The following is a 14870-nucleotide window of genomic DNA, read 5'->3' on the forward strand; positions in this document are numbered from 1 at the left end:
TCAGAAACATCTAAAGATAATATTTCTAATTTCAAAAATTAATTTGCCACAAAAATTGATCATTGCTGGAATAAAATTACAAATCTCTTTTCCAGTGTAATTTCATCTTTCACGTTCAACAACTTGACCTGAAAACCGAAGCAAACAAAATGTTTACATTTCTGAGTTTACATTTCGATATATCGACGACATCATCAAACACAATTAATATCCTGGACCAAATCCCCAGAGTTTCTTTTTGTTAATTTATATAAAATGTCTGTGCACAAAAGCTTATAACATGCCGATTCTAATAAAAATCTACGCATTTTCCACCAAAAGATTGATTTGATAAGACACGATCCATAATGAATAATAAAAAGTGCGGATATTTTTGATAAATGTGTCACCTCCATGTTTAATCGCTCTTGTCATTAATAATCATTTTGTTTGTTACATACATGATCACCTGTATTATTCAAATCTGCATACAATTCTCGGCAACTATGGCGTAATCTGTTTCCTCAATAATCATGCTGCATATGTGCGCGCAACTAAGAAATCTACGAAGCACATTCAACATTTTAATAGACAAATTGGGCAACAAATTCATATCTTCCTCGGAAGTTAGAAAAGATCTAACTGCGATATGACACAAGCATGTATTATTTATATGAATATAATCCAAGCTTTATATTACATAATTTACAGATACGCAATCGTTTCATTAATATAATTTTTATTTTTATTTATTATATGTATAATATATATTAATATTAATTAATAATTTATAATATATATTATAAATTAATATAATTTATTATTATTTAACTTTGCATGCGTCTTTCAATAATTGACAATCATGTTGCTATTGAATATTGTCAGCTCAATGAATGTCAATTTAACATCGATAAATGTCAATTTTTCGCAATTATAATCTCATAATTTTATTTTATGTATACTTATCGAATATTTAAATAATAATTCTTACTTATTGAGTACATCAACAGATCGCACAAATTAGAATTTATACACCTTGAGCAGATTATAGAAATAAATTTTTGATCAACTTATCGATATATTCAAAGTGTCGCGAACTGTTCCATATGATATAGTAACTTTCTCTGACTTTATAGTCTTTTGCATACGCAGCATATCATCACTCTCCGCATGCGTGATTCTCAAGTGGAAGGGATGGAGGAAAAGTTTACGGCAAAAATGTTGTCAGTTGTTGCGCCGTCGACATCCGTTAAATATCGATGGATGCTGATCAAGGTACGCGTAGTCATGTGGATATTAGTTACAAAATTGGCATCTAAAGATTTTACCTATCTCTCTCTCTCTCTCTCTCTCTCTCTCTCTCTCTCTCTCTCTCTCTCTCTCTCTCTTTTTAAAATTGAAACATTAATTCTAAACTAAGAAAAATTCATTAAATGATTTGCGAAATATACACATGTACGTGCATTGCAAACTGTTAAGTGTTTAAAAAAATATATAATTTGCATATAATTAAAATTATTTGTTAAGTGAAAAGTGAGAAATTTTGGACATTTTAAAGGCGTACTTCAAACTCTACAAAAGTGAAATAAATTGGATAAATTTTCATAAATTTAATTTTTAATATGTTTAATTTCATGTGTGTGTGTGTGTGTGTGCATTCTTTAACTTTAATATATTTTTTATTGTTATGAACAAAGCGATGAGACATGGAATTAAACCTTCTTTGCATAAAATAACGTACGCTTTCCAGTCTTACAAATTTTTCTGAGATTTGCAAATAGTATTTTTGATTAAACTAAAAATCGTCGATACTGCACGCATGAATGATCATCGAAGTAATTCTTTTATTTATTAATTTTTTATGCAAGTTCGGTTTGTATAGACTTGAATTTCGCGATTGGATGGAATCGATTCAATTTGGGTCTCGTCGGCATCTGGCCCGATCCGCTGCAAAATTCCAAGCGAAATGGTGGATTATCCCGATGTCGTTTTCTGACAGCTAGTTTCTTTATGCTGGGTTTCATGTGCATACCGCAATCGATAAATCTGATATTTATTTGGGGTAATGCGGACATGATGACCGAGAATTTAGCGACCGCCAATATTCCAGTCGCGAATGCTTTCATGAAAGCATTCACCATCTGGCATCATAGAAAAGGTACAAAAAATATTTTTAAAAAAATACTATACATTATATATATATATATATATATATATATATATATATATAATTACTATATCATATGGAACAGTTCGCGACACTTTGAATATATCGATAAGTTGATCAAAAATTTATTTCTATAATCTGCTCAAGGTGTGTAAATTCTAATTTGTGCGATCTGTTGATGTATTCAATAAGTAAGAATTATTATTTAAATATTTGATAAGTATACATAAAATAAAATTATGAAATTATAATTGCGAAAAGTTGACATTTATCGATGTTAAATTGACATTCATTGAGCTGACAATATTCAATAGCAACATGATTGTCAATTATTGAAAGACGCAAAGTTAAATAATAATAAATTATATTGTATAATAATTTTGTGAAGTCTGCACGATAAAATAATTTTCATAATTAGCTTTGAATTAGTTAATAAAAAAAAAAAAACAGTATCAGGAGCAAGAGGCAAGTTCCAAACTTCTGATTTATTCTTATTTTCGTCAATTATCTTGTTCAACAATTTTGTTCTTACAAACAGAATGAAACGCAAATTCTTATAATTCTTATACCAAGTTATACCAAGATTTCATCGTATTTCTTATTAATAGTAATTAAAATAAGATTGGTTTCATTTAGAGAAAATTTGATAGTTGCTTTCGATCAAAAGTTGAAAAAATTGAAAATTGCCCCAAGCTCTGAAGCTGTTGGTCGACTTCTTCTACCAGGATTGGCACGCGCCCAAGACGTCAGAGGAGAGAACGGCCATGCTGAAGAGCGCTAAGCTCGTCAGAAAGATATCTATCTGGTGCACGATACTAACGCAGACCATGGTGACCATTTACATCGTCCTAAGAATCTCGATAATCGTCAAGTTTCCACGAAGCGATCCGGCCCGTCCCTTGCTTTACACGGCCTATTTCCCCTTCGATGTTACTCGAAGTCCGATCTTCGAGGTGATTTGCGTGTGTCAAATATTGTCGGCTTACAGCGCAACAGTTTCTTACACCGGAAGCGACAGTTTCATCTCCATGCTGGTGCTTCACGCTTGCAGTCAATTGCAAAATTTGCGCGAAAGGTTGAAAAATCTTGCTAACAATCCAAGGGGGGCGAAAACAGTCGAGGAGTTCAAGAATGAACTGACGCGAATCGTGAAAAGGCACGAGCATCTGAACTGGTTTGTAATTAATAGAATAAGCGATTTCGTTAAAATAATTTTATTTGCCTTAGGTTTGATAATTTTTTTTTTCTCATTCTTTCCGTTGTAATCCAGAATTAGCACTGGGTTCTTAAGAATGCTAATATTTGTTATTTCAAGGTTTGCAAAAACAATCGAAGATTGTTTCAACACGGTGCTCTTAATACAGATGCTTTCTTGCACCGTTCAATTATGCTTTCAAGGTTTCCATGTGTTTAGGGTAAGTAATGGAGATGTAAGTCTGTTCTTTTCCGCCTATTATTTCTACTTTATCTATTTTGTGATATACAAAATGTTTCAGATTAAGTCAAACTTTAGAGTCTTTATAAGAAATTAAATTTAAAATAAAAAAAAAGTTCCTATAAACATAGAAAATGCTTTGTTAAAAAGTTACAGCTAATAAACTTCGAAAACTCACGTTTTTTCATGATTTTTAAAAATAACTTAATAACCTTTCATTCATTCAAAATAAATCTGTCGGCTAATTAAATAACACCAATTTCATTGAAATTCTGATGAAAGCATTTAAAAGAAAATAAGCTCAAAGCAACGAAAAGAGCAGGAACTTGAAAAAAAAATCACCTTTTGATGGTATTTTTGTGTAAACACTATAATCATATAATGCAAAGGCAAACATGAAAATGTTCTTATTAAATTTTGACCATAATTAATTGCTTACAGGAAATTTATTAGCTGTAACTTTTTAATGAAGCGTTTCCGGTCCTATGTTTACAAAAGCTTTTTTATTCCAAATTCAATTTCCTATAAAATAAAACTCTAAAGTTTCATTCATTTGAAACACTCTGTATAATGTGCTAAGATATTTATAATATCAATACATCGCATAAATTTTTTCAGAAAGTTTGTATAACACATGAATTCTCGTATAATAAAAATTAAAAATATTTCAGTTACTAATAAATGAAGAAGAAAACGAATCATCGACTTTCCAATTAATTTTTCTAGTCACTTTCGTAGGTTTTGTCCTAGTCCACCTGTACATCTATTGTTATGTCGGTGAGGTGCTGCTTGTGCAGGTAAAATGCATAAAAATATTGTTTTAAGTTTATTAGTATAATTTATACACTTCTCGTTTCTCCGAAGAATCATTAAAAATATTAAATATGATGCTCTCTATTAATCTCTCTTTGTATTATTTTACACTCAATTAATTAAAAGATAGATATCTAATCATTTCGATAATTTATTGTTTTTTATTAATAAGTGAATTAGTAAGAAAATATATTCACTGTAAAATGTAAATGGATATAATCCAAATATAATAAAACATAATGTAATAAAAATATAATGTAGCAAGATATAATATAGCAAAATATCTGATACAAATAATATTTTTTTAAGAATAAATAGATCAGGTCAAGTTAAATAAATTTGAATAAATTAGATAATGTTAGACTAAATTAGCTCGTTAAATTCTATTTTATAGAAAACGGCATTATATAATAGAAAATATGAAATTGTAAATTGCCTAATAATTCTAATATGTCAAAGTAATTGATACTGAAAAACGAAATTTTATTCATAATTCCAAGTACAACTGATACTTAAAATTCTGCATAATAAATTTCAAAATTAAATTCATCGATAAGATGCAGCTTTTTTTTTGTAAATAATTATGAAATAAATAATAAAAACTAAGATACTTTCTTATAAATATTCCGACAAATTTTTATCTTTGATATGGTAAAGAAAAATTGTATCAATAATTACTTCAAAATTATTATATGCATCTATGACGCACGCGCATATTAAATATTAAGTAATAAGAACATTTAAGAGTACCGAGATGGGTTTCTCCGCGTATGAATCGAACTGGTTTAACGTGCCTGGGAAGGAAACAAGGAGCCTTCTATTAATCATGCACAGATCGTCAATGCCGCTTTGCTTAACTGCTGGAAAATTTAGCACATTTTCCTTGCAAATGTTTAGCAAGGTAAAACAAACTTTTGTCAAATATTTCATATTTTATACTTTATCATCAAATTTTATTATTCTATTTTAGATCGTGAGAACTTCACTCGGTTATCTCTCGGTATTACTTACCGTAACCGATCGAGGGGACTAACTATGGTTCTGCTATAATTATGTTAATAATCATTATGTGTATAGCTATTATTGTTAAGCCACATTAAACTATCGTTACATTCATGATGGCTATTAAACTTTGCGTTGATGATTTTCTTATACATTACTTCCAGTAGTTTCAATAAACATAGATGAAAAATTAAGATAAAATTATTTCTATGATTTAGCAATTTTATTATTTCGATTGTGTAAGTATCTTTCATGCTAAAACTGCAAATCTACCAATGCTAGATTGTCTATCTACATTTCTAAATTATTCTCAATCTAAATTATTCATCAATTTGAATGAACGCGCAATTGAGATTTTCCACGAGCAACGTCCTACTGTTATTATTAACAAATAAACATAATTAAAAATCTTTTAGAATTATCTACAAGAAAACTATCAATCATTAAAACTGCAAGATTACGAAACTAAAAAAAATTTGCACTATCTATTTATTTTTTCTATTGATTATAGTAGATGAAATTTATATATAAATATAAATATCACCAGTTTACAAAATTATACAAATTTGATATTCGATTTTATTAATATAATGTTCGATTTTATTTTTAACTTTTATGCAATAAATAATTTGTACATTATAATAATAATTATAAATATTAATTGTAAATTTATTGACTGACTCAATATACATTAAAATAAAATATATAGTTTCCGTATTTATACAGTTTTTAATATAGCAATAATAAATATGAGATTAAAAGTTTTTAATATAGCAATAATAAATATAATATTATATTTTAATATAGCAATAATAAATATGAGATTAAAAGTTTTTAATATAGCAATAATAAATATAATATTATATTTTAATATAGCAATAATAAATATGATATAATAAGGGATATTTTTCTTAACATCAGCTGACAATTGTAGAATATATATAGTGACCATGAGAGTTTCATTCTCATCATTATTTGCTTATAAAGTTGTTCGAAAGAGGGAACCTTTGTATTGTAATAGTGCCTACGAGAAACAATTCGTTCTCAATATATTTTATTTAAGAGTTTACATAATTATTATTAATTTTTGTTTGTCGATAGAAATATGGATAGATTGCTATACTGACTCAACAATTTTTAATAATTCCAAAACAATAACAATAGTAAATAGTGATATACACAACACACACAAATGTTTTTTAGAAACATAAAACAATCCAAATTTTTTAAAATTTATTGATTTTAATATAACATATAATAATTTTTTTTTAATCTATTTGTCTAATTTTTAATAAAACTATTATTACTTATACACACATAAATATTTAAAATGTATTATATTGAAAAAAATGTTATTAATTATTCTAATCTGTTTATTTGAGAAAATAAAACATCATATTTTTGTCAAATACATATATAATGTTACTTCCTTTAGTATGTATAACGTTTCTCAAAGAGCATGCGTCGTCAAGACTCGCATGCGCCTCGAGATAGATCCTTTCAGTTACTTTAACATCGTTGTTGCGAAATGTCGATCGAGGTCGGTTTCACACACACACACACACACACACACACACACGCACGCACGCACGCACGCACGCACGCACGCACGCACGCACGCACACACACACGCACACACACACACACACACAATTTATTCTTTAAATCTCTCTCTAAAAATGCATCGTAAATTCTTTTCTAAATAAAATATTTAATGTGTACGAATTTTATACAACTAATCGTGCGAAATGGCAGTGAGCGTTCTAGATTATTAAAAATTTATTCGATTATCGAGAATATATTGTCAAATTTTTCAACAAAGATTATTATTAAAAATTATTTCCTGTTTCTATTCATCATATTTTTCTTTTTTTTTTATTTAATTGGAATAAATATTTCACTTCCAACTTGTTAACACGACTTTCTTTCTCGTTAACATCAGAGTATTTTGTGCCACAAAGTATTACAAAATTACAGAAAGAAATGTGCGTTCATTAGCATCTTATTTTTGCCTAAAAAGGTAGACTCCGAATACGCGCACGGATGGAATCGTTATACTATGATATTTATGGGAATTTGGCCGGAGAATTTTGGTCGAATTTCTAGCTACAACGTGATAGTCCCAGTTCTAACAATGTTCTGCTTCGTATGCGCGCCACAATCGGCCAATTTATTGTTCATCTGGGGCGACTTTGACTTGGTGGTAGAAAACTTTTCCATGGCAAATATAACCATTACGATCTCGCTGTTAAAGACCATCATATTTTGGTTAAACATTGGATGTAAATATACCAATTTTTATACCACAAGTTTGAATTTTTATTTATATGACGCGCGTAGAGAAACTCGATGCACAGGTGGAAAATTTGACATATGTCACGTGTCGTAAACGTGTCTACATAAATTTTTGTGTTAATTGAACATAATATGGGTACGTCAAATAGTGACACTAATATTAATATTTCCACACAAAATCAATGCAAACTTTATAGTAATTTTGAATAAGTAATTTCAGAAATAAATTTTGTCTAAAATATATAACATATTTTTAATGATAAAATTAATTTGAAAAAATATTATTGACGATTTGTAGTCACTCTCACTCCTACGATAAAATCAACATTTTTTAAATTTTGATAGATAAATACTGTCACTAATAATACGGAGCATATTTATTATGTACAATTGAAAATATATACACATTCTTACTTTTACATTTTTTTATTAATTTAATAATTTAATAATTTAACATTTAAGTTCAATTAACACAAGAGCAATATGTTAAATTAACACATGCGTTAAATATTCAACATACAAAAATTTTAATCGGCACATTTTTTAATAAAAAAAAAAAAAAAAACAAACAAATTTTCCAACTGTGTGTCGATAGAGAGAATTTAGAAACAATAAATAAAATATTTGAATAAATTCTGATAAAAAGATATTAATCAGTGTTTTTAAGGCACATGATAAATTTTCAATTTTCAATTTTATAATAAAAAATATATTATCAGATACATACACATTTAGAATTTGAAATCGTTAAAATAGAAAGAATATGAAAATAAAATTGACTTTTTTCATAAGACCTAAGATTAATACTTCAAACTTTTCCTATACCCTAAAAAAGCCATGAGAACACTCATGTCATACATGAAGAGGGACTGGAGCGTAACCGTGGATAAACGAGATCGCAGGATGATGTTAGACACAGCCAAGATCTCTCGAAATCTATCGATAAGCAGCACCATACTGGTTCAAATAGTGGTGGTTATCTATGTGATGTTTCGATTCATCGTCATGCGACATACCGGTCGTCAATTATTCTTCCGCGCGTATTTTCCTTACAACGTGAGCAGTAGCCCTTCTTTCGAATTCACCTTTCTCGGACAATTAATCGCTGCTGTGTTTGCGGCAATTACTTACACGGCAGTGGACACTTTCATCGCCACTCTCGTGCTTCATACGTGCGGTCAACTCGCGAATTTACGTAGGAAACTAACGAATCTACATGCCTGCACGAGAGCAGAGTTCCAGGCTAAGATGGGAAGGATCGTGAGGAAACACGAATATCTTAACAGGTGAGAAATCAATAGAGTAGAGCGCGATGCAAGAAAGCATAATGAATACGATTACACGATATTGTCATCTGAATTCCCGAATTTTTTCAAAATTTTTCTAACAAATCCGCCTCTGGCTTACTCATGCGAAGCACAAATCATAGCGCCCAACGAACTTATTTACAAAATATATGCAGATAAAAGATTTTTTATGTCCAAGAAAACTATAACTTCAAGCGCGCCGAGAAATTATTAAAAAAATATTAGTCGATATTTTCTGATACGGTATTCGATTTGTAATTCCGTCAGATATGCTTGTGACCAAGCGTTGAGTTACTTCAAGATTTTTGATATTTATTGTTTAAAATAAAGTTTTATAAGCTTTCCCTCGTGATTAAAAAACTCAAAATTGATGATATAATTTGTTTAAAAAGCAAATATGATTTAAAGATAGAATTTCATTGAAGACAATATTTGCTGCTATCTAGATAAATTTATGAAAATAATTATTTAGCTGAAGCAATTGCATTATTTCATCTTTATCTAGATAATAATAGGATGTATTATCAACATCTTTATGTTAGATGAAAAAATGCGCCAATTGTCTTAAATTATCTAACAATAAGATAATAGTTGCATTCAGTAGAACTCAATCCTTAGTAAGCACTTTATGAGTCTCTAATATGTTTGGTTCTTACATTTAGATTCAATAGAGACTCAAAGGTAAGATCCAATATTAAAGAATAAGCATTGTACTCATAATTATACAAAATAGATTTTAAATGTGTCACGTCCAACAGTCTTATCATTAATATATAATTAATCATCTTTACCTCATCCAAGATAAAGTTTCATATGCCTCATCTTATCTTTATCTAGATAATTTCAACATTATCTATGCAAAGGGACATTCTTATCTTTACACGGTGGCATTTTTTATTTTTTAAGATTTGCAGAAACAATCGAGGACTGCTTCAACATGATGCTTCTGATACAAATGCTAGGATGCTCAATGCAACTTTGTTTCCAGTGTTTGCAAGCGTTTATGGTGAGCCACGCAAAGAAAGGAGAGATAATCCAGATGAAAATAAATAAAAAAGAAAAAAGAGAAAACTAATTGCACTGTCGTCACAATTCTTTGTTATTTTGTAGTCGCTGTTTGGCGAAATGAATCAACTTCTCATCTTTCAAATCATCTTCCTAATGGTATACGTAGTTTATATATTATTGCAGTTGTACCTGTACTGTTACATCGGCGAAAGATTACTTATCGAGGTAACACGATAATCATTGATAATTTTCGATGATGTGCTAACGTAACTGATAATTTTTGATCGATATATTCATATAAATTCTGATATATTTTGGTAATTATATATATGTATATTTTTAAAATTATGTCTATATCTCAAAAAAAAAGTCTCATAAAATTCTCGGAAATAAAATTCAATTTTCAGATAAAGGTAAAACCTATATTTTATACTTTATAATAAATATTTTATACTAATCAATATTGTCAACTCAACAAAGTTTATTTTTAATTCAATAGACATTGAATGAAACAGTAAAGTTCTATTCTAGAAAGCGAAATTGCTTCGTAATGACCATATTATAGAAATAATGCGGTCATTAATTATACGCTTTCGTATTAAGGTGATCTGCATGACTCCTTGGATGTTAATAAGCGAAACTAAAATACGCATTTTTTGCTATTTATTTAATAACTATACTAATTAACTAATCCTCATCTATAAAAATAAGACGAATATTTACAATAGAAGTAATAAATAAAAATGGACAAGAAACTATTCAAAATTTTATTTAAAAAGTAAAAGAAGTTTTATATATAATTGTTCAGTTTTTTTTTTATTAAATAATAAATATCTATTATTTTATATAAAAATATGCATATATTTGTAGTTTTGTTCTATAGCCTTACATAAAAGAAATTTATTTATTATTATAATAATTTATAATTGACGTGCGCAAATTGAAAAATCAAAAATTGCACGTGTATCCAATAAGATTTTTTATGACATATATATTTAGAAAAAGATAAATACTCAAAGTGCTAATTACCGGTCGTCTGTCGATAAAGAGATAAAAAAATTGCAAAAAAATTATTTCGTCGCAAAAATATTAGTACGCGGTCTTCCTATAAATTTATAGATACTTTTCTATGATTTATACACGATTCAAAATATAAAATACAAGACTTCTTTATTCGCGTTTTTATATTTAGTGCGATTGCTTCTCATTCATTTTGCCGCTATTATAACGCATGTGTCTCCCTTTTGAAATTCTTTGAATTTGACATTCCAGAGCACGAAAATAGCAGACGCGGCGTATGATTGCAGTTGGTACAACCTGTCAGCGTGCGAAGCAAAATCGCTAATGATCATCATGTGTCGTGCTCGGTCGCCATTACAAATTACCGCCGGCCGATTTTGTTCCTTCAACCGAGAACTTTTCAGCGAGGTATAAAACTATAAAACATTATTGTATATATGCATATTTTCTTACCTTATTATTATAAACAAATTAAACCCTGTTTTATTTTAATATAACGAAAAAATGCATATAAACTTTTTGTCGATAATTTTTTCTGACACAAGAAATGTGTTATAACTTAACAAAATTTTTTTCTCATTAATATCAGAATCGATTTCATATGTCAATTTTAGGTTCTGAAGAGATCGGTCGCTTATATGTCATTCTTCTGCACAATGATGAATTTAACGTGAAAACTAAATGATTTATAATAATGCAGAAAGAGTATCTGTATCATTTGTTTAATTACATCAATTATAATAGAAACAATATATATATTTTCAAGGCATTTGTAAAATGTATATATTTTAATAAAGTAGTATTAGATATAAATTATATATTATTATAATTATAAAGAAATCAATATACAATATTATATAACACAATGCAGAAATTCTTTTATGCTATTATATTATTACAAAATATTTAAAAATTACCGAAAAAGAGAAAAAGAGCTTGGTGAAAGTTATTAAAAATTTACAAACAGAACCCAATTTGTACAAAAATTATAAAAATATAAAAGTTAAATTTTTTTTTAATTATAATAATAATTGTCATACATTACACATTAGTGTTCTTTTTATTTTTAAATAATTAACAATAATGTATTTATACTGTTAACCAACAGCCAATACTGATAAAATGATATTTATAAGTGGTAATATAGCTTGAACAGTTATAGCTCAGAGATCGCTAGTAGTAAAGAATGGTACAAAATACATGTCAAATAATATAATAAGCTTTTTATAAAATAAAAAAAATAATGTATAAAAAATTTCATTAATTTAACATACAAATAAACAGATGATCAATTATTCAAATAATATCAAATAATCAAATAATCATTGATCAATTATGTATCCACAATATGTATAAACTAAAAAATATCTTCTGTCTCTATTATTGTTCTTCTTTAATTTTCAATTAATTTATAAAAAGTCTCTCAGAATTCAAATAATTTACTAACATCTTCATTGATATGATTAATTTTATATTTCAAGAAAGAGGATATAATAAGATATCTTTTCTTTATTGCATATTTATATTTTTTATATTCTCGCAAATTAATTTTTATGTTCTTTAAATATGATATTAAAATTCTTCGATTGAGACCTAAATAATATTGTGTATTAAATCATATATATATATATATATATATATATATATATATATATATATATATATTTTATATATTTTATATATACGTCAAAAAAAGTTCTCTTGGGACATGATGTGCATGTATTCTGCAACTTTGCACATGCATAGAAAATTGCAATGAATAAAAAATGTAGCAGGCGATTACGATGGGGAAAAAAAAGAGGGAACGAAACGTGACGAAACGAGAAGATAGTAGGGGCCGCGGCAACTATTAAAGAGAAGTTTTACAAGAGTCGGATCTCACATTAAGTATGTAAAAACTCGGGGAATACGCTTTCCGCGTTTTTTCTTTTTTCGTCATCTTATTTTTTTCCGCATGGCGCATATTCGAGCGACTTGATGCTCCAACGAGCAAATTGCTCACGCAGGTACACTTTATCAATACATATTTGATGAAGGAGTCTATAGACCGTATAATTACGACACAATTCACGTTACAAGTTCATCAATTATTCCGCCTACAACTGAAAGATAGTGATTCTGGCTTTCGCGATCGGTCGTCCGTATTTCGAAAATGTACTAAAACTTGCAAAAATTCTACTGTCGTAAATAATCGATTGATAATTCGCAACATGAAAGAACCTTAGATCGTTTTATTGCTAGTAGTTTTGCTTATTTTTTTTCTCCATTTTGTTTCATTTTGATTTTTTCCATTCTTCAAAAAGACGCTAAATTGATACCCGCAAGTATTATTACTTCTTTTTTGCGATATTAATCGTTTATCTCGACAATGCACTTCATATCAATAAAAGGCTGTCATGGCCGAACTGCGTATTTGACAGTTTAAATATTAAGTATGCATGTATAATTATTAATTAAATATAATATAATTTAATTTAATATAATGTAATAAAAAACGCGATGCAATATTTGCAATATTATTTATAAAATCGTTCAGTGAATATTTAAAACAAAATTCGTAAAATGCGCCTAATCAAAAACGATAATCAAAGTAAATTATTTTGTTTCACAGATTTTTTAATCTCCACACGTGACCAATAATATTTTCAAAAATTTTTCAATTTTTCAAATCCACTTAATATTTTAAATATATTTATAATACTATTTTTGCAATATCAAAAATGTGATCAATAAATTTTGCGAATAGAAGCTAATATTTAATCGTTGGCTTAATATTTCGAGTTTTGATATATGTTTATTTAATAATTTTATCATATTTATTTAATAATTCTGATATATATTTATTTTATAATTTTTTCATATTTATTTAATAATTTTTATATTATTAAAAAGAAAGAATTTTAGCGATATTTGCAATTACGAAATTTTTAAGTAAAAGTATCTCAATTTTATTGATAAATTTTTCGATATGAAAAAAGTAAGCTATATTAAACTTTTGTTTTGTAAAAATTTATTTTGTATAATTTACACACGATTGTAATAAATATAATTTTATATAACATATTATAATATAATTATAATTGCAATATTAGATTATAATTAAAATGCAATTATAATTACGCAACTTACAAATTGATGTGCTATCAGTATCACATAAATGTATTTAATTTATATACAAATATTCTAATAACGTAAATAATTTGATACCGAAAGCATATTAATATACACATTTAGATTTATGCATATTTACATTATAAGTTGCGCAATACATATATATATATATATATATATATATATATATATATATATATATTTAATAACATTTTTAACATAAAATATAAATTATAACATGTTATAATATTTTATAATATTATTATGGTTAATTTTTTTTAATTTTTTTTAAAATAAAATTTAAATTAAATATTATTATTTATATATTTATTATTAATTATTTATTATATTATTTATATATTTATTATTAAATATTATATTATTTATTTATATTATGTATTTTTTATTAATCTTATTTCTACTATTTTCCTTAATACCGTAATGTTTCCTATAACCCTAACAATCTTACTTGCTGTTTGAACCAGCGGAGATTTGGAAAACACATCCCAAATTGCGTGTATGCTCATCGCAAATCCTAATCGTACTTTATGTAACTTTTGCTATGTATTTTGGCCGCCTATTTTGCGTAGCTAACATCCATTCTTCAGGCCAGTTGGACTTACCTTTCATTTAGATATGTATTTGTACGACATTGATTTACAGAAAAAAATAACCATTAAAGCTCTTTTTTTCTATTATTGTCTTTTACTTTTATTTTATTTAAAAACATTAA

General features: G+C 27.3%; 1 protein-coding gene across 1 annotated transcript; it reads left to right on the forward strand.

Moving 5' to 3' along the window:
- Positions 1-1212: 1212 nt before the first annotated feature.
- On the forward strand, positions 1213-11700 carry LOC126857788 (uncharacterized). Its single transcript, XM_050607509.1, has 12 exons — positions 1213-1254; positions 1862-2137; positions 2840-3320; positions 3462-3561; positions 4253-4378; positions 5140-5360; positions 7374-7678; positions 8527-8977; positions 9905-10004; positions 10109-10231; positions 11279-11434; positions 11641-11700. The coding sequence occupies exons 1-12, from the start codon at positions 1239-1241 to the stop codon at positions 11698-11700; spliced, it is 2415 nt and encodes an 804-aa protein (XP_050463466.1). The 5' UTR covers positions 1213-1238.
- Positions 11701-14870: the final 3170 nt, after the last annotated feature.

The sequence above is a fragment of the Cataglyphis hispanica genome, chromosome 22, assembly GCF_021464435.1.
Source record: "Cataglyphis hispanica isolate Lineage 1 chromosome 22, ULB_Chis1_1.0, whole genome shotgun sequence".
Taxonomy (NCBI): Eukaryota; Metazoa; Arthropoda; class Insecta; order Hymenoptera; family Formicidae; genus Cataglyphis; species Cataglyphis hispanica.